Source organism: Molothrus aeneus, chromosome Z (assembly GCF_037042795.1).
Source record: "Molothrus aeneus isolate 106 chromosome Z, BPBGC_Maene_1.0, whole genome shotgun sequence".
Lineage (NCBI taxonomy): Eukaryota > Metazoa > Chordata > Aves > Passeriformes > Icteridae > Molothrus > Molothrus aeneus.
Genome location: NC_089680.1, coordinates 6,589,284 through 6,608,949, shown reverse-complemented (window position 1 = coordinate 6,608,949; position 19,666 = coordinate 6,589,284). Strand labels below are relative to the sequence as shown.

The following is a 19,666-nucleotide window of genomic DNA, read 5'->3' as shown; positions in this document are numbered from 1 at the left end:
GAATGACAATGCCATCCCAGCCTTTCCTCTGGTGAGTTAAGCATACCCAAGGCCCTGGGCCTTCCTGGATGATGAGTTGCAGAGCACAGATAAATAATTTCTCCTCCTCAATCAGGCCACAGGGCAGCCAGGGCTGGCCCAATTCTCACTTGCCCGTGTGATGGAGCTACTCACCGGCATTGTCTGGCTGCCATGCAAGGCATTGATGGCAGCTTGGGCCTCTGCATGTGAAGAGTATTTCACAAATGCACACCCTGGAAGAGGAAAAAGAAGAGCATAAGAAAGTTTGCATGGGTATCATGAAATTCCATCTAGCTAAGTATCCTGTCCTCAGAACTGACCAATAATATGGCTGTGAAGAAGGAATAAGAAAAAAAAAAAGTCTCCTGTGTTGCAGACATCTTTTCATGAAAAATCCTTTCCTTAGGATTTTCCTCCTGAGAAGTTGAGAGGCCTCAGGAACAAAACGTAAACAATGATTATCAGCTGCTGTGGAATGCAACAGGTGCATCTGGGATTGGTCTCATGTGGTTGTTTGTAATTAATCGCCAATCACAGTCAGCTGGCTTGGACACAGAGCCCGAGCCACAAACCTTTGTTATCATTCCTTTCTATTCTTAGCTTAGCTAGCCTTCTGATGAGATCTTTTTCTTCTATTCTTTTAGTACAGTTTTAATGTAATATATATCATAAAATAATAAATCAAGCCTTCTGAAACATGGAGTCAGATGCTTGTCTATTCCCTCATCCAAGAACCCCTGTGAACACTGTCACAGTCCCGGTCCTTTTCCAGAGTCCAAACATTGGCAGCCTGAGGACCTCTTAAGGCTAAGCTGCTTCCAGAATCCCCACATTAATTGTAATAAGTACTGACAGACACAAACTTAGCAAGAACATCTTGGATCCAGTCATGTTTTGACATCCACAGCTTTCCATGGCAGAATCTTGCACAGTTTTACAATTTATTGAGTGAAAAAGCTGTTTCTTTTATTGATATTAGATCTAATGATGAGCGTTCCTCCCTCTGTGGTTGTAAGAAACAGCATGGAAGCACGTGCAAGTCACTGGAAAGCTGCACATTCTTAACACAAGCAAGCACAGGACAAATGTACAGAAGGTATTCAAGTTACTCCAAACCCACAAGGTACCTTATGATTTCACTGCTTGGTAGAGCTCTGTGACAGACTGCCCAGAGCTTGTCTTGGCTCCAAGCCACTTAGGTCTGGCAAAGCATGAGACACCTTCTGGTGAAGTAGCAGGGGTGGGAGAGGTACCCATGTGTTGATTACCATCCTGCCACCAATGAAACTTGAATCTTTTGAAGTTTTTCATAGCTGCAAAGTCAGTGCCTGTGTAGGTGTTCTCGTCTGGACATTAGAGAAATGTGGGCAGTGTTTCTCTGGCCTGTATTGCTGTGTGGGGAATCTCACACCAAACTCTTACATAAGGTTTTAGGGCAGAAAGGTGCATTTATGGCTTTGTGCTGGAGTGCAGAAATGATCAACACTTCAAAGGGTTACATGCACTTCTAGAGTGGGGGGAAGTATTGCCAACACTCCCAGCTACAAGCAAACTGACTCAGAGATGGGAAGGGTAATTTCCATATGCTAAGGCAGTTTCTGGAACAGATTGGGAGAGATCTGAGAAGTTTTGGCTTCCATCCTCTTCTATTACTACCAACGACTTTTGAGCTTTTAATCAATTTGCAAAGCCCTCTCAGTTTCCCTGAAGGGGTGCAGATTGCAGGGCACAGGATGCCAGTCCTGACAGTGGGATGGCTCTCCAGCCCCTTTGCAGCAAGTTTAGAAAGTCTTCACACCCTTTTGGATCCCTACAGCACAGGGTGAAATTAGAAGAGATGCAAAGTAGAAGAATGAACCCCAAAGGTCCCTAAAATCATCACTGCAGGCTGATAGAAGTGAGATTGAAGAAAGTAGTGATAGCCTGTTCTAAAAATAATATACACATATAAAATATCTTACAGTTCACTTTGAGGGCTGTTCACTTTGCATCACCCTCTCAGCACTGTGCTCAGGCTGCATTTCAGGAAAGGCCCAATGATTATTGCTAATAGTTGGATCTAATTTATAAGGAGCTGAGAAGAGACAATCGTGAGAAAATGAGATAGATAAACTTCAGCTGGAAACAATAGGGATCAATTATGACATAATCCCAGCCCAGCATTCCCAGGCTCCTGAGATACTGCGTCTTCCTCTTCATTAATCAGAGATAATCCAGAATTAGGGTGTTTAATTATTTGCAGAGATTCTTTTGTACTTTCTGCCTCTAAAAAGAAGATGCTGATTAGCAAATATACAAAAGCTTTCCTGTTCCAGTCACCAATTTAATTTAGAGCAGGATTTTTGGCTGTGGTGCTGCTGTCATGTTGAAGGCTTCACTCTTGTCAGGTGAAATTCACCCCTGTGCTGAGGGTCCTGATGGATCAGTGGAGCTGGATAAAGGTGGGAATAAAGGGAGTAGCAGGCATTTATCTTGTTTAATGCTCAGGATGCTAATGGGATCCCTCCTACTGCTTTCTATTAACTGCTTCCAGTAGGTTTTGAGGTAGCAAGATGAGTGAAAACTCAGCTTTTACTGGTGTAAATGGCAAGGCAATAGCACAGATCCCAACATTTTGTCCTTTTTGTTTGTGCATTCAATCAGATGGCTTCTGTACACAACACCAGAAGTGCACATAATCTTCCTTCCCATTGTCACCAGAACTGCCTCCAGGAGTGGGTGAGCAGAGGATGTGAGTCATGTCACTCTCCTCAGAACAATGGTGTCCTTTTGACAGGAGCAGCTCTGGAGTGTGAAGGGATTTTGACACACACAGAGATATAACCTCTGCTGAACAGGGTGATACATGTGCTTAAGGTTTTCTTGTTCCTTTGCTTCCAGGCTAGGGCTGGAAGGGCTGCTCTGATTGTTTTGGCAGCTTGGAGGAGACTGCAGAATCAGGCCCTAGGATTGTAATTGCACAGGGTAAGGCTTTTCTTATGGAGGGTGGTGTTGGAAGTTTTTACTTTTTGAGTTATGGAGGCAGACTTCTGAATGGGAAAAAATTAAAAAGGGAAAAAGAATAGCTGCACAGAGAGCAGCAGCAGCAATGAAGACTCTGTGGGTCCTTCTGGATCCACTTCAGGTCCCTCACCTGAGAACTCCTGCACTCCTGCAGGACCCTGGAGTGGTGCAGAAGCACTTCATCCTCTCCCAGGGAACACAGGTGCTGCATTCCCCTTCAGGGTGAGAAATTCCTCAGTCCCAGCTCTTCTGCCACTTGGTTACCTGCTCCAGCCACTGTTCCTAGCACTGCAATTCATGCAGGAGGTATTTCTGCAGACTCTGAAGGCCATGGCCCATGGCTCAGGAGAGCACCCACAGCTTCAGGAAAGGCTTAGGCAGCTTTTTGGCTATGCCTGGGCTGTGATGGGATTAAACTGGGGAGCTGCTACCCAGCTCTACCCAGCTTCTGAGAGCAGTGCTTGCACTGAGCTACCTGAAGGGTGCAGAGGCTCACCACAGGGATACCTGGTGGTCTGGGCGGGATTTAAGTGCATGGGATCTGACTGCTATCTGGAATTTAGACAATCTGCTTAAATCTCAACTTACGTAGAATTTAAGCCTTATGGGTTTTACCCAAAATAAGTAGCTCACAAGCAATGTGTGTCACATATTGGTTTCTAGCAGATGGAAAACATTACAGACTGGGAATAACTTTGTGGGAGTTGTGGCTTGCCTGACTGTCTCCTAAGATAAGGGCACTAGCCTTAAGTTTTCCATTGGATTGACTGCTCTGTGTGCATGTGTGCATGCACGAAACTGTGTGTGTGTAAATTAGGAGCTTCACATTCTCAGTAAATAGCACCAGCAAATGGAAGCTGGTAATATTAACTCTGTCAAGGCTCAGTATTGATCCTGAACAGCTCAGTGAAACGTCAGCCTGAGACTGCAGTCTGCTAGCACTAATAATTAAACTGGTTAGCAATATGGAGCTGCCACTCAGATTCTCTCTTATAATGAAATTGTTTTAGAAGGAAAAAAAAAAAGAGATAGAGCAAGTATGAAGACAAGTCTGTGGGTTGGATGTCCTCTGGAATTTGTTTCTCACAGAACTCAGACTTTATTGCCTTTATTATTACTCTGTTTAACTCCTTTGTCATTAGATTTCATTCCAGGTGGAAGCAGGCTGACATGCTTTTTTTTGCTTTTTCCCAATTTACTGATTTGTTCAGTGAATGACATGCTTAACTGTCTGCTGTTATGATGGTTGGAGCTTCTCTAGGACATCCTAGACTATTACTTCCCTGTGGGCCAGCCCCTGTCTTTGGGTGTTGTGGTAATGAAGTAACCCCAAAACTGAAAAAAGGTGCCCACAGTTTATTTTCATTTATATCAAGAAGGTTGATTTGTGCTGATGTGTGTTGGACAACTATGAGGCTGGTGTAAAGTAATTTTTTTGGCCACCAGTGATTTTTTGGGATAACAGTGTCTTTCTCCAGTGCATCACAGCAATTTGGATTTTTTTGCAAAAATATCCAAATTGCAGTGATGCACTGGAGAAAGACATTATTGCAAAAATGTGCTGGTTGATGTTGTCCCTTGTCAAAATATCCAGTGAGATAAGAACAGTGTCGGCAGGACTGGCCTCTTCTCTGGTGTTGCACATGCCAACATAGTTTATGCTATATTATATGCAGATCAATATTTAATGGACACATTAACTGCCAGGAGGAGAGGGTTTCCTATTCAGACTGAAGTTACTTCGTTTGGAGACTTTTGGGGAAAAATATGACCTTCCTGCACCAGAAAGAAGCCTCACTCTCATGCCTGGGCTGTAGCAGAAGATTTTTTGTGATATCCAGGTAAAAAAGTGGCAAAAGTAGGAAAGGCACCTAGTTTTGCAATGAGGTATTTACGTGTTTCAAACAGTAAATGTGTAATGAGTGTAATATATTAACTGGCACCTGTACCCTTGCAGCTGCAATCACTGGCTGGTATGAGCCCATACAAAGAGCAGGTGAAGAAGGGAAAGACCTGGGGCTGGTGGATGAGAGACAAACAGAGGCGATGATGGAGCCCGTGAGCCAAGAGGTAAGGTACCAATATTGGCTTTTTTTAAAGAAAGAGTCATCCTGTTCAAGGGGGTGGATGAGAGCACATCTTGAGTGAATGTAAAGGCCCTGTTCAGAGGGGAGGCACCAGTTTGCATGTGGTGACCCATAGCCCACTGGAGGTGAGTGTTTTACAACATGATCAGCTTTTTCCTCTGACCAGCAGAGTAGAAATGTGCCCCCTCCTAAATAAGAGGTGCTCTTCTGGGGGCTGCATGATACTTTTGTCACACCAGAAAATGACATATACATGAAGAGCAGGGTCTAGCTCAGCACAAGGCATGCCTTACCTTTGCTGTTGCCATCGGGTCCCCGAAGGATTGTGCACTCCTCGATGTTGCCAAACGCCTCGAATAGCCTGCGCACATCGTCTTCCGACTGCTGCTTATTGAGCATGCCCACAAAGAGTTTTCTGTCTTCTGGAACAAAATAAAGAGATGCTTACCATATTTCAGGAGGGATGCAAAAGCCAAGATGGCTCAGTATCACATGCGACACGAGCGGTGACTTCACCGAGGTGACACATCTCAGAAGCTGCCAGTCTTTTCAGGTGGCTGGCTCGAAAAAACTTAACAGCTTCTGACTTCACATGAGTACTTGGAAATAATCCAGCAAATTTTGGAAAAACCAAACCAGCAAACAACAAACAAAAATGGTTTGGTTATTTATAAAATCTTTATCTGCCTCTTAAAACCTAGGCACCAAAGTCTTCCAAATCAACTTCTGATCAATTTTTGCAGTCAGTTTGCAGTAAATGAAATGACAACATTGCTCAGACTGCAATCCAAGAGGAATGTGATAAATATAGTATATTGGAACCAAGTCCAAATGAAAAATAACATAAGTTAGTAGCCCTCGCAATACTAAATAAGTTGCAGGAAAAAAAATGTTTAACATAAGCTTTTTAAAATCAGGATATAACGGAAGTCACAGCCTGTAAACTGGAGATTTGTCATTCATGCCCACTCAGAGACATGTATCTACAAGTTTGGATGATATTTTTAATATATTTATAAAGTTCATTTGAAATAAGCCCAAAGTTTTGAAACTTAAATTGTTTTTTGAAATATAAAGTTAACTTATATGATTGTTAATATATAAGATAGCTCAGGCAGGTGGTATTTCTTGCCAAAGCAGGATGTTTTCTGCTAGTGGATAATTGTATTTTGAACAAGGATGCTCAGTGTGACCCAGCACTGTGCACTCACAGGACCAAACGCGTCCTGGGCTGCATCCAGAGCCCCGTGGGCAGCAGGGCAGGGAGGGGATTCTGCCCCTCTGCTCTGCTCTGCTGAGACCCACCTGGAGCACTGCATCCAGCCCTGGGCTCCCAGCACAGGAGGGACAGGGACCTGCTGGGATGAGCCCAGAGCAGGAATTGGAACTGGACGATCTTCAGGGTCCCTCCCAACCCAAATGATTCTATGATTTATACTTGGCCTTAAACCAAGTTTGGGGATCTCCATGGGACACCTCCAGAAAATATTGGTGAAAAAAAAAAGATTGTCAGAAGGATCTCAGAGGGGGCTGAATGATGCCTCTCAATCAGGTTTCTGTTCAAAGACTACTACCGTTACACCAAGAAAAAAAAGGAAATTTACATAGTTTACATCGTGTATGTAAACAGGCCATTTGCACATGATTCATAAATGTCTTATTTATGATTCATTAAACACTATGTAAATGTGTGAACCAAGAGGGTTTTTTCAGAGCACGTTACAGAGCAGATGTAACTAATTTGAATAAATATATGTAAATGTCGAAATAATTTTTTAAAATTTAATTTTTTTTTTAATGCACAGGTTAACCTAAAGCTGAACAAAACACTGGTTTGCAATAACCCTTTTCTGGCTGACTAATTGGGCAATTCATGTCACTTTTGTTCACTGAGAAATCACTGGAGTAGGCAATCTGTTCTGCTTCAAACCAGTGTTTGATCAAAATTCCCCTCTCCAAGATGCACCTGCACATTGGCAAATTACTTTACAGCCTTGGATGTGAATAATTTTTCATGCAGTGGCTATTGAATGAGGATATTAGGAGCTTTCAACCCTGCAGTCGAGTTATCCACGACAACGAAAAGTGTACTGCCCACAGAAAAGCAGGAATTATGTTGCCTTCAGCTAGGCTGCTGAACTGGTAGGAAAAACAGGGAGATACAGGTACACTTCTGATGGGTGAGAAAAACAGAAATAACCTTCTGATAGACCTATTAAAACAAAGACTATTCCTACTTTATGCTGGAATTTATTATGCAGAGAGGTGTTTTGAGGTCTTTGCTGGCAACAAAAAGTTCAGATTGTAGTGGTGCACAGATCCCCACCTAACACCACGCAGCTTGTAGGTTGTCCCCACCTCACAAGAAGGTGATTTGGACATGTGAAACGCTTGCTTTCCCAATGGCCAAAGTGTCCTGGAAAAAAGACTCCAAGATGTGAGGTACAAGCCTCAGAGAAGCAGCTGCTGAAGTTCATGGTGTGCACTGGGGAGCATCTTTCAGGCTAGGGCATTATAGAGCCTTAGGAAATGAGTCCAGTGCAAAGTCCAAAGGTTTCCCAGGTGTTGGAAGAAAACCTACCTAGCAAATGGGACCATCTTCCTGGAAGATATTTTAGGAAGGGGGCAGATGAGCTGGAAAGAGCTAGGTACATGATTAGCAAAGGGTTTTGTCTAGAAACTTTGTGCCTGTTAAATGCTTGCGGCACAACAGAGGAGCCTTATATTGTACTTTATACAGCTTCCCCTGTTTCAAATAAGCTGCATCAGCAAAAGCACTCTTCTAGCTGTGTAACTGTTTTCACCAGACTTTTTGCTAATATAAATGTATCATTAAAAAAAAAATCCCATCCCTCCTCTGTCAGCAAAACTCTCTAGTGTGGAACTGGCCTGAAACTGCCTTGTCTGGTCTAGTTTATGCAAAGCTGAAACCAGGTGTTTTAGGAACTGCTCAAATTATTATTTTTACGTCCCCCCATCCCACATCTTTGCAGTGCACTGGGACTGCACTGGCTGGCAGATGATGTGGTGCTTTGGTGAGCTGCCCATGAGATGGGCATCTGACCATCATGGGCAGGCTCTGCCAAAGGGGGGGATCACCTTCCCCAGGAGCTGCTGCTGCTCCAGGGGAGATGGTGTGAAAGGGATCCCCATGGACAGCCACTGCTTGGACATCACCTCCAACCCCATCTCCAAACCAGCACCCTGTCCCCCTCCTGAAAAACATCACCCTGTGTAGTCAGGGGAATAATTTGTTATATCTGCCGTCTCAGAACTCTACACAATAACACTCTAGACTGATAAAAAATGAGTTCATTTAACAAGTTTTTTTACTTTCAGTAGTTTCTATAACAAAGTGCTGCATTTGCCTCTCACATCCTAGCTCTTTCAGGGAACTCAACACTGTGTTTTAACAACACTCATCACATATCCCGAGTAGAAAAAAAGAGGGAAGAGTCCAGCAGAAGGGATCATTCAATGTGTTCCAGGTCTTGGCTAATGAGTTTTTCCTCTAATGGTCTTTTATGAGCCTCTTACACCCTGGGCATCATCATACACTAGTCTTCCACATCCTGGACAAAATACTGGGATGCCAAGCACCAAGAAAACTTCTGTTTTGTAAATATGCCAAAAAAGGGCCATGAGTTTCCAAGAATAAAATGAAGAGGGGATGTGCTGATGTCATCAAGGTGTGTCTTGACCACATGTGCACACCACTGGTGCTCCTCACCAGGTGTTTCCAGTGTCCTCTAGTGAGATTTAAGGGTCCTACATCCTACAAAACTCTGAGTCTTAGGCTGCACACAAGCCTTGAGCAGTTCTAGATGATGCTGTCCCTAAGCTCATCCTGCCTGTAGGGTCTATCTCTACCAACAATAGTCCACATATATCACCATCCTGAGTCCCATGCTCCCTTCTTTTTCAGTGAGACATTGTTCCCACTACATGTGTCTCAGGGTCCACACCTAAATTTCAGAGCACTGGGCAGACTCAGTCCCCTATCTCCTCCACTGCCAGGCTCAATGCTCAATGCCATTTCAGACTGTGGCACTGTGGGGCAAAAAATCTTCAGACCAGACTTCCTAAGACATGGGTCCCAGACCAAAGTGATCACTCAGTCAAGGAGAACAGAAACATCACTGTCCAGGGCAGAAGAGAAAGATGAAAAGTGGCTGGGAATGAGCCCATGATCTGGGATGTCCCCAGCATGAGCTGTGGACGTGACCTTGTGCTCCAACCTAAACTGGTCTGTGGCCACAGAGAGGCAGCTGTACTTCGCAGCACCACCTAGACTTGCTCAACAGAGATGGGCACCCAGGAAGAGCATTCTCCATCTCCTCCCCATGAGGGAAATGAAGACAGTGAGCTTAGTGTGTCTAAGAACAGGTGTGATGAAAGAGGCCTATTCCATGTAGCCTCCTCAAGGCCACACATGTCTGTGCATCAAGTATTCATTCATATCTGAGCATCTCCCCTTTGCTTTTGTGAGGAACGACCTGTCCAAATTTCTGTCTATTACATTCTCCCAAGTCACAATTTCAGTTTCTATCTCATCTGAGGACTCCCCAGTAACCTTGCTGCAGCAGCATCTCTAAAACTGGCGCCACTATGAGCAGTGCAATATTGCAACTGAATATGGTGTCCATGTGAACCTCTTCCCCTCATGTTTTTGTCTTCACTCGTTATTGTACACCCCATTATCGGTCTTTTCCATAAACTGAGTCCATCGTGCCTGCTTTGCCATGGAAATGTCCAAGCATGGGTGGATATTTTTATGTGTGGTGACACAAAGGAGACCCAAGGAGGTTTTTGCTGGCAAATTCTGATAACACTGAAAATTAGGTTCCTCTCAGGTCTGCCCCATTTTGCCATAAGCAAATCACAGCAGTGACAGAAGGTAGCACTCCAAGATCCTCACAGGAGAACAGGAAGGGAGAGAAAGACCACTGCAATGGCAAATCAGGGTTCCCAGAGGTGTCCCTTTTGTCACATTTCCAATACCCCTGTGGCTTCCCTCTTTTTTGACCACTCTGTCAGGAGTGGAGGCTCGTGCCTGTCAGGAAAATCTGGCTGCAAGGCACTGTGGTGAAGAAACGCAACTTGTCAGCTAGATATACAACATCTACAGACCTCCCTGCAGTGTTTATATGCAGCCTTGGCACCTTCCCCAGTGCAAATAGGGGTTAAATTATTCCCTGTTCTATTTGTATTTAAATGTTATGTTTCCATGATGAGTGTAAGGCAGAAGTGTCAGATGGGCCTGGGTGAAGGAGGCGGCGCACGTGAAAGGTGAAATAACAGAGCGCTGCAAACCAAGTGCTGAAAGGAGATGGGAAGGGGGGACACTGGAGCGAGGGGGAGAGGGGGGAGGACGGGCACTAATTAAAGAGACAGAAGGGACAATGAGATGCAGGATGTTTGACCCTCTGTGGAGCAAGAGGACAAGAACAAGAATCACAGCAATTGTGGAGGGACTGGGGGAAAATTAGGGTCACTCGTAGGGAGACATGACACAGGATTGTGTTTATCCAGATAGCTCAAGCTAATGTATGTGTGTGCGTGGGGGTACATTTAGATAAGAGTATATAAATGCACTTGTGTTCTTGTATTCCTCATGCTAAACAAAGAGGTTGAATCCTTGTACTGGGAAAGCACAAACTGGCTTTACCATCTAGAACTTCCGAGGCCTTGGAAATAAAGAGGGACAGATTCACCATCTCTGTGTCCCAGGCTAATTTGTATAGTTTACAATTATTTGTGCCTGCTGCTGTTCCCCCCCTTCCCAAACATGCTTGCACACACAGAGGGGTAGCAGGGGCAGTGCCTCAGTGCTGGCACTGGGAAGCCCTTTAAGTTTATCTCCTTGGCACCATGACACAACAAACAAGCAACTAGAAAAGTTTTCTATGCAGGTGTGGGTAAGAAGAACAGCTGATGCACAGAGCCAAGTGGCACATTTACCTGAGAGGATGCAGGAAGCAGAGTTGATCTTGCTTGCCTACCCTCCTGATTTGTCCTTGGCAGAGCAGGAAAAGAAGATAGCACTGGGAGTGTTCCTGACATGCACAGAATCAGGGTGGCTTGGGTTGGGAGGGACCTTTAGAGGTCATTTGGTCCACACGCCTGGCAGTGAGGAGGGACATGCTCAACTAGAGCAGGTTGAGCCTTATCCAACAGAATCTTGAAAGTTTTCAGGAATGGGAAACTCCCCTATGTCAGTGTTTCACCAACTTTGTGGTGTAAAAATATTCCTTGTATCTAGAGTGAATGTGCTCTCTTTGATAAGCAGGAGCCCTTATCCTATTGGTACTGGCAATATTCAGAAGTCTGTCCCCACCTCTCATGAGCACCCTAAAGTATTTAAAGACCCCCAATAAGGTCTGCCTGAAGCCTTCTCTTCTCTCAGCCTGTCTTCATAGCAGAGGTGCTCCAGCCCCCTGTGTGTGGCCTCTGGATATTCTACAACAGCTCCACACCCTTATTGCGGCAGGGCCCCCAGAGCTGGGTGTAGCAGTCTCAAAAATACAAAAACAGCCTCACAAAAATGGAATAGAGGGACAGAACCACCTGCCTCAACTTTTCTTTGATGCAGTTCAGGACTAGGCTGGTTTTGGGCTACAGGAGCCCACTGCTGACTCCTGTCCAGCCTTTCATACCCCAGAACTCCCAGCTCCAAGCAGTGGGATCAGGCATATGCCAAAGTCATGGTGGTGAACAAGAACTATAAACCTGGGGTTTTTTCAGACAGTCATGACCAAGGAATCCTCCACAGGTCCAAGAAGAAAGAAGGAACTTTGGAGAAGAAGGATAGGCTGCAGATGTCCTGAATGTTATGAAAATTTGTTTGGAGCTCTGAAGTCAAATCTGCAAGCTCAAACCTGTCATTCTCTTGAGCCAGAGTGCACCAACACTCCCCTTAACCTGTGCTAATCAGGTGATCAATAGGCTAAAAGCAGGGCATTTCCCAGGGCCTGGGTTTCACACTCCTATTGCCATTTGCACAGCAGTCCTACAGCTACGTGATGATGATTACCACCCTTTCCACAGGGGAAGTGATTATGAATACTGTTGTAGCTAATTGTAAATTAGCTAATTATCTTTTCCGTGGTGCCTTGCTGGAAAATACATGAACCTTGTAAGTTAGAGGTGCTTCAAAAATTAGGATGGGGGAAAAATCCAACAAAATTCAAAAGCCCAAACAACAGAAGCATCATGCTACCTAACTTCAAACAATAGCAAACAAACCCTCCTTCCACTTGCAGCTCCTATTTGGCCCCTTTTCCCTCCTCCTCCCCATATCAAACAACACCCTCAAGGGGCTAATTCTTCTATAGGCTTTAAAATGTTTGCTGAGTTCACCTCTTCCTTGCAGCTGGGTGTTGTGGGGCTTCCCTAATCACATCTTAGCAGGACTGATTTCTTTGCACTGATCTCTCCCCCTCCTCCCTCCCTGGTTTGGTTTTACTTAACAGATCCTTTATATCCCATACGTTAGCAGATATGATTGCACAGCTGCTGGTCTCCAGCTGCTGGAGACAGAGGCTTTGAGACACCCGGGCTAGAGAGAATAACACTAATCTGAACAGCTGTGTGATGGGGACAAGCGCAAATGAATATAAGCCCAGGTGTGGGAGCATAATTCTCCCGTGCAAAGAAGGAAGCTTCATCCCACAGGTGCGTTACTCTCCACTGTTGCGTGTCAAAAACTTAGTTTGAAGGATTTCTCTTACTTAATTTCTTGGCTGCACTCTGAGCCTTGACTTGGACATGGATCCTGTAAACAGAGTGAGAGAACAGCTGAACAAGAGACACAGGGTCTGTCTGATTCTGTTTGCTGCCTCTGGCAACAGCCAGTTTGGATGTCTAGGGAAGAGTAAAAGAATGGGGAATTTTGTTGATCCCCCCAAATATTCTCCTAGAATTCAGTGCTCTGCAATTCAGGGAATTCTGGAATCTGCAGTGTGGTGGTTTTGTTTTTGTTTGTTTGTTTTGGTTTGGTTTTTTGTTTGGTTTTTTTTACTTGTTTTGGGGTTTTGTTTTGTTTTGTATTTTCATATGTAGTAGTTTCTGAAGTGTCTCTCTTTGATGTAATTGTTCAGTGGACTTTTGAACCTGTGTGTGCTTGCAAGCATCCAGCGCATCCTACAGCAAGACATTCTCCAGTTTAAGCACGCACTAAGTCAGGAACTTCTTCCTTCTGCTTATATTCAACATGCCACAAACAATTTTCAATAGATAGAACCTAGATCTTGCCTTGGGAAAGAGTGGAAATCATTCCTGATCCAGTTATGGAAGAGTGGACCCATGAGGATATTCAAGAGCTTGGCTGAAGCTCTTTTCTGTATGTTTCAGACGGAGTTTTGGGACTCCTGAGTCCCATCTTAAGCCATGCTTTGGAACTAGGGAAAGCAAAACCACTGTTCTGTTAGAGTGATTTGTTATTCCTGGTACCAAAGAGATGGATGACTGTGCAGTTACTGTTATTAAATACTTATATCTCTGCCAAGGACAGTGGCCTCAGTGGAAATATGGGCTACATAAATTACCCAGTTAAAAAGGGAGCCTCAGTTTCCCCATCTGCAAAAAGAATAATTTGGTGTTTGCACCTGGCAAAACTGGGCATTGGTGAGGTTTGCCATACTCCAGGAGCACAGGTAGTCCTGGCAGAAATAATGAGATGTACCTGGCAGGCTGGGAGTCAGATCTATAGCTGAACCCTACAATGGCTTCTATCGGATTTAAGCGGCTGGAGCTTTCCCTACTCCTTTTCACACAAGAGCTTGGGGGTAAGTCAAGGCAGGATTTAGTCCTCAATAAAAGTCTATTTTGGTAAATCACAATGACTGTGAATCTTGAAGTTATCTTACAGGGAGAGATTTTCATGTCCTGCAGTAGTGTGACCCCTAAAGACAGTGACACCCTGATCAAGGTGCTTGTGTCCAAGAGAACACAGGTGCTGGGTGCTATTGGCCCTGTGAGAAACTGGAAAGAAAATTAACTTGTTGCCAGATGTTGAACCCAATGTCTAAGATTATGTTTTTTAATTAAATATGACTGGGCCTATTCTCTTCTTTCAGTGTCCTAGTTTATATTACAGTCCTACCTTCCTGAGGGAAGACCTGCTATAAGGGGAACTGGGAACTGGGAGAGGTCCTTGATGTGCAGCAGCTGTAAACCCCATCCAGGCATTGTCTGGGAGATCAAGCGTAGGAGGAGGATGGAAAAAGTGCAGAGCCATGATGACAAATGGAAGGAGATGGAGGGGACTGTTCAGAGCAGGAGGGTGGGTGTGGTTTGGGTTTGGCTGGTCTGTGCTGCTGTAGCAACACCCTCTGTGCACCAGCACTGAAGTGAAACCCAGCCACAAACTGAGAGCCTCATCTGGGCAGCTGAGATGAAAACACACTCAGACTTCCATGGTGCACATAGGGTATGGAAAAACTTTGGCCATGGGCTAAACAAACCCTGCCATGAAGACAAAGCCTAAAAAATCCTAACAGCAGACTCTTGTACAGCTGCAAATATTATAACCCCAAGACAAATATCTGTAGCTCTGACTTGCTGAACAGCACCATCACAAGTGTCCATTGCCAAAAGATGTGCAGATTCCCTGAGCAGATTCCCTGTGCAGATCTTAAGTGACAGGTTTTATGGTGTTTGATATTGAGCTGGGAAAACAACTTGAAAAGTTCCATTTTATTTGTAGCCCTTGCTTTGGAAAGCTGCTGGTGAGAAAAGAAACCCCGTGCCAGGCAAAGCATAAAGCCTCTGCCTCTGAACTGTGCCTCACAGCTCATGATTCTTCTTAGTCGTTATCTGAAACACACAACTGGAATATTTTTGAGAATTGTTCCTGCAGCAATGCCTTTTAGGAAAAGACTTAGGAGTCAAAATCTGGTCTTTTTAAACTCAACCTATAGCCTAAACACACACTTTCTTTTCACAATCCTGCCACAACAGGAAGAATATCTGAATCTAAATCAACCTTTCAATCATGAAAAAAAGGTAAAATTAGACCTCTTTCCATAGCTGTTGGCAGCCTGGTCTTACAGTTCCCATTTCCCAGGAACAACCCTGGAAACATTCTTGGGAGAAAGCACCTAAGGAGACCCAGCATGGAAGAGTGGATGTGTCCAGCTGTGCTATGACTCAACTTCACAGAAATTTGCATGACTGTTTAGGCTCCTTCCTCTTGTGAATCCACAAATATTATCTTGTTGCAGTTTGATGGATTTCCAGAAGAAAAAGGAGATAAAGGAGAAGACTGTCTTGTACTATCAAATGACACCTCAAATTAACACTGATTTGTGCTTTTGCACTCATCTTTCAGAGGCAGCTCAGATTTGAATACCACTCCTATTGCCTTTGGTTCTGGAGAATTTAACAGATCTTAATTCCTATGTGTAACATCCCCTTTTCACTCTGTGGCCACACAAGGTTGAGGCTGAGCCTGAGGGGCCATTTGGTTTTCACACCCATTCAGAGCAAAGCTTAGAAGCTTCTTGACAAACTCCGCAGGGTCAGTGGTGTCAAGACTGGTATGTCAGGAAAATAAGTTTCAGTTCCTAAACTCATCTCACTGGTGACCTGTCGAAGCTTTGAAACCCTTTCCAGAAGCCTAGAAGGCCAAGACATTAATCTGTGGTAGCACTCCAGCCTTGAGCACCGAGGACTGTTGAAACAGCTTGGGCATGGGCAGGAAGGGGGCTGGGAAGGACATATTTTCTCTTGCAGGAGCTGGGACGACATTTCAGATCAAATTAAACTTCAGTTTTTAAAGACTTCAGTGGAGGTAATTGAAACACTTCCTCACAATTGCCTGAACCAAAGTGTTATCTCTCTTTTCCTCTGTATATCATCCCTTTTCCCCCAAGCCTGAGACAGCCCCACACGGCCACAGCCTCCTTAATATTAAAGACGGTGATTAAATGGGATTCGCCAAAAGACAAAGGGCTGAAAACCTGCCAATTGTTAATCCCTCCTTTGCTGTGCTTAAAAATTCCATTTTCTTCATTTGAAGAAAGGAGGGGGGGAAGAAAAGAGAATTATACGTCTATGTCTAATTTAAATTCTGGTGTCGCGGGTCCTGTTCCCTTTTCCCTCTCTTGACGTCTGAATATATTCCTTTATTACCATTATTACAGCTTTCTGATTGCATTAAAATTCATCCACACGCTTCTCTCCACATTCCACTTTTCTTTTGCCAGTTTTTTTGCTAATTCCCTTTTTCTCTCTCCCCTTTTCTCCCCACTTTCAAATTATACAGAATGTCATTAAAGATCTCCACAAAACGCCTCAACTCCATTCTCTATTGCTTTTATAAACTTCCTGGCTTTTTTTTCCTCTCCATGCCCTCATCTACAAACAAAGAAAATGAAGAAAAGGCAAAAGAAAACAATAATAATAAAGGAATCCAAGCAGCATGTCTCAGAGGTCTCAATAACACCTTTCCTACTTCATACAGCTCTTAGCCTAATGTTCACTTCAGTTATGAAGCTGTATTTCACACAGAAGTTTTGTGCATTACTTGTTTGATGCTGTACCTGGAAGCCTTAGTTAAAATCAAAAGTGGAGTTTGCCAGGCTGTGTTTATGAGCAGCTGAAGAGATAGTCTTGCCTGTAACTGCAAGCAGAAAAATAAGAAGATTGAGGGGGAAAAATAATTTCACCCTGCTTTATGGAGCAAGAGCTGAAATCCTGTAAGGGTTTGCTTGTGGATGTGAGCAGTGGAGCTGGGCATGCAGTGCATGTGGCCAGTTGCAGGTGAAGAGTACAAGACCTGAACCCCAATAGGATCCACCCAGTTAATCCTCCAGACATCCCATTGGCTGCTAGGACACCCTAAAAGTGACTTTTCCCCCCACAAGTCAGGTCACCTAAAAAGACAACATAACTTTTGTTAAACCAGTTCCGCTCTAACTGGGTGGAAGTCCCATTTGGAAGACTTTATTGATAAAAATGAAGGTGAGAATGGGACTCTGCTTCTATATGGAACACGCCTGCATATGGGCAGCTGAACAATAAGGTGGAGGCACATGATGTGGTGCCAGTGTGATTAGGCTGGGGTGTCTGATCCTCCCAACCTGTCCTTGTGACTCTCCTAGTCCAGCTGGCAGAAAGAAGCTGCTATTATGAAACTTTAATGCATTCTTGCCAGTTCTTCCCAGGGTGGCTAAGTAGGTTTTTTGTTATTGTTGGTAGTTTTACATTTGGTTGGTTTTGGGGGTTTTTTTGCTATTATTATTTTTGCTGCTGTCACCCTCAATTACACTGATATAATGAAATGACTGAAACTGGATGAAAAATGGAATTTTTTTTCCTATAAGAAATACTGATGTCTCAAAAAATGTGCTTCCACTTTGAATTGGAGAGGCCAAAGTTCTTATGAAACGGAAATTCTTCAGTTGTGAAATGTTACAGGGTATTGTCTCAGAGGAATAAAAAGCCTTTGTCTTAATAACCTCAAAACATAAAATATATAAAGCAGAATGGCTGTGGTTTTCAGCCAGACAAAAGAAAGTATATTTTCACACACTATATGAATAAATAAAAGACATTTCTGTCATGGGATGTTGCTGAATGCAAAAGTAATAAATTAGCTCTGAGGCGAATGAGACAGATTAGTGGTGCTTATGTCCACTCAGTGCTATAAAACATGAATATCCAGATGCAAAATCTATCTTAGTCACTAAACCTCTGTCTGCTGGAAGCCAGAGGGTGTTAGGGGGAGGATCACTCTTCATAAAAGCCTTGTTCCTACTGTTTCTAATGGGCACTGTTGGAACAGAGGATGCTGGACCAGACAAACCTTTGGTCTAACTCAGGTTGGAAGCTAGTGGTTTAATACAATACAGACTTGAAACAAAATTAAATCAAAAAGATCCCATTAAAATGATAGATTTGTACCTCCTGAAAAGAGAACTCAATGCATTAATTAAAAAAAAACCCAAAAACTCACTGAAATGAATCTGTTCCAGGGGAATGCTTTGCCTCTTACAAAACTACACGCTGGGCTAGGCACCTGGCCTTTTGAAATACTTTGGCCAGCTTGACAAATGACCCAGGAAATGAATGGGTCTGCTTCAGGATGTCACCCAGCAGGATCTGGCTTGACTTATCTACATATTCATTTAGACTGTTACCCTAAGGTGTGTCTGAGGAGGAACATTATATTCCAGTGATGTTATACCAGTGCTTGAAATAAACATTGGGGATTCAGGGTTAGAGCTGAAGCTTATTGAAGTTAATGAAAAAGAGTGCCACAGAGCCTTGCAGGCTTTGGATCAGACTCCTGATTTGCTGAAACACTGCTCAGATGTCCCTGCCACTGCTGGGTACTGCAGATTCTCCCTGATGCAGAACAATGTCTTACACCCATGCCAGGAGAGATCTGGTGAGGACAGAGCAGAAGGACAGCAAGAGCCTGGACTACACCCATCACACCTTTTCTGTGCCAGGGTTTGGTAGTCTGCATTTGTTTCCCTGATTCAGCCTGTTTGCTTACCCTCCTTTCACCATTCTGTGGCAGTAAGGAAAAGAAAACAAACCCCCTGTGAAATCTCCTGCACAAGCAAAACTCATCCTTCCTCTGAGTAGAAGACTTTCCTGCAGGTCTCACCCCAGGTTTTAAAAACAGCACTGCAGAGAAGTGAAGGAATGCAGTAAAATTGGGATCAGACAGGATGCCCTGAAATGCCAGGCAGGGCTTGCAATAGAATTTATAATCAACACACTCACAGGGGAACTTTCTTTCAGTGACACTAATATTCAGCACACACTTGTCACTAAGTAAGGCCAGCTGGACCCAAAATGAAGTTATCCATAAAGGTGGGATGTCCAGAGCCCTTTCTGGAGTCCTCCAGTCTCTTTTTCTCCCTGCATTTGGGCTGGTTTCAAACTCAGGGGAGACCCATCCCACAGAGCACGCTGAGCCAAAGATTATTCCTCTTGGGGAAAGCAAGGCTGCTTTCTTTGATGTCACTTAGCATCTCCCTACAAACATTTTATTGAAGATTATTTCTTCCACCCACCTTCCCACCCCCCAGCTCTCAGCTCCGGCTGGCTTTAAATGCCACTGTCATTTCCATCCGCTGACAGAGCTCTTTAACTGCTGCGCCGAATGGCATTCGCTAAAACCAACTAATAGAAGGAAATGAGGTTAACCTTTAAGAAAGGTGAAAACGAGCCGGGTGCTACGCCAGCAGTAAAGAATTAGTTCATAAACAGCCTCCCGCTGCAGAGGCAGTCTAATGCAGGCACGGGTGCTGCTGGCAGGGCTGCGGACAGCTGGGTCTCAGGCTGAGCTTGGTCAGGAGAAGGCTCGGCACCTCCCTATCCACACAGTTTAGTCAGCCCTTCCCTGGTTCTGATCCCACAGTTCTGATCCTGGCTGCTGTGGTCTGAAATCACAGCAAACAGGTGTTGGTTGTAGTGGACGTCTATGAGATATTAGTGGCTTGCATCTGCAAATCTTTTCTCCATCATCTTCTCTCACATGCAGGAAGATGGAAGTACTCAGGGCCAAATCCTGCCTTGTCTGTCTCCTTGCTGAGTTT

General features: G+C 44.2%; 1 protein-coding gene across 17 annotated transcripts in view; it reads right to left on the bottom strand.

Moving 5' to 3' along the window:
- CELF4 (CUGBP Elav-like family member 4) overlaps positions 1-19,666 on the bottom strand; it is a 712,394-nt gene that overhangs the window by 114,420 nt on the left and 578,308 nt on the right. For 12 of the 17 annotated variants that reach the window (XR_010785315.1, XR_010785316.1, XM_066569450.1 and 9 more), the window contains exons 4-5: positions 5,405-5,533; positions 175-254 (exon numbers count right to left, since the gene is read on the bottom strand). Coding sequence is in view for 15 of the 17 variants with exons in the window: in XM_066569450.1 (XP_066425547.1) it covers positions 175-254; positions 5,405-5,533 (209 nt within the window). In the remaining 2 variants the exon portion in view is untranslated. The remainder of the gene's footprint in view (positions 1-174; positions 255-5,404; positions 5,534-19,666) is intronic. The other 5 variants (XM_066569451.1, XM_066569448.1, XM_066569446.1 and 2 more) reach the window with 1 other exon arrangement.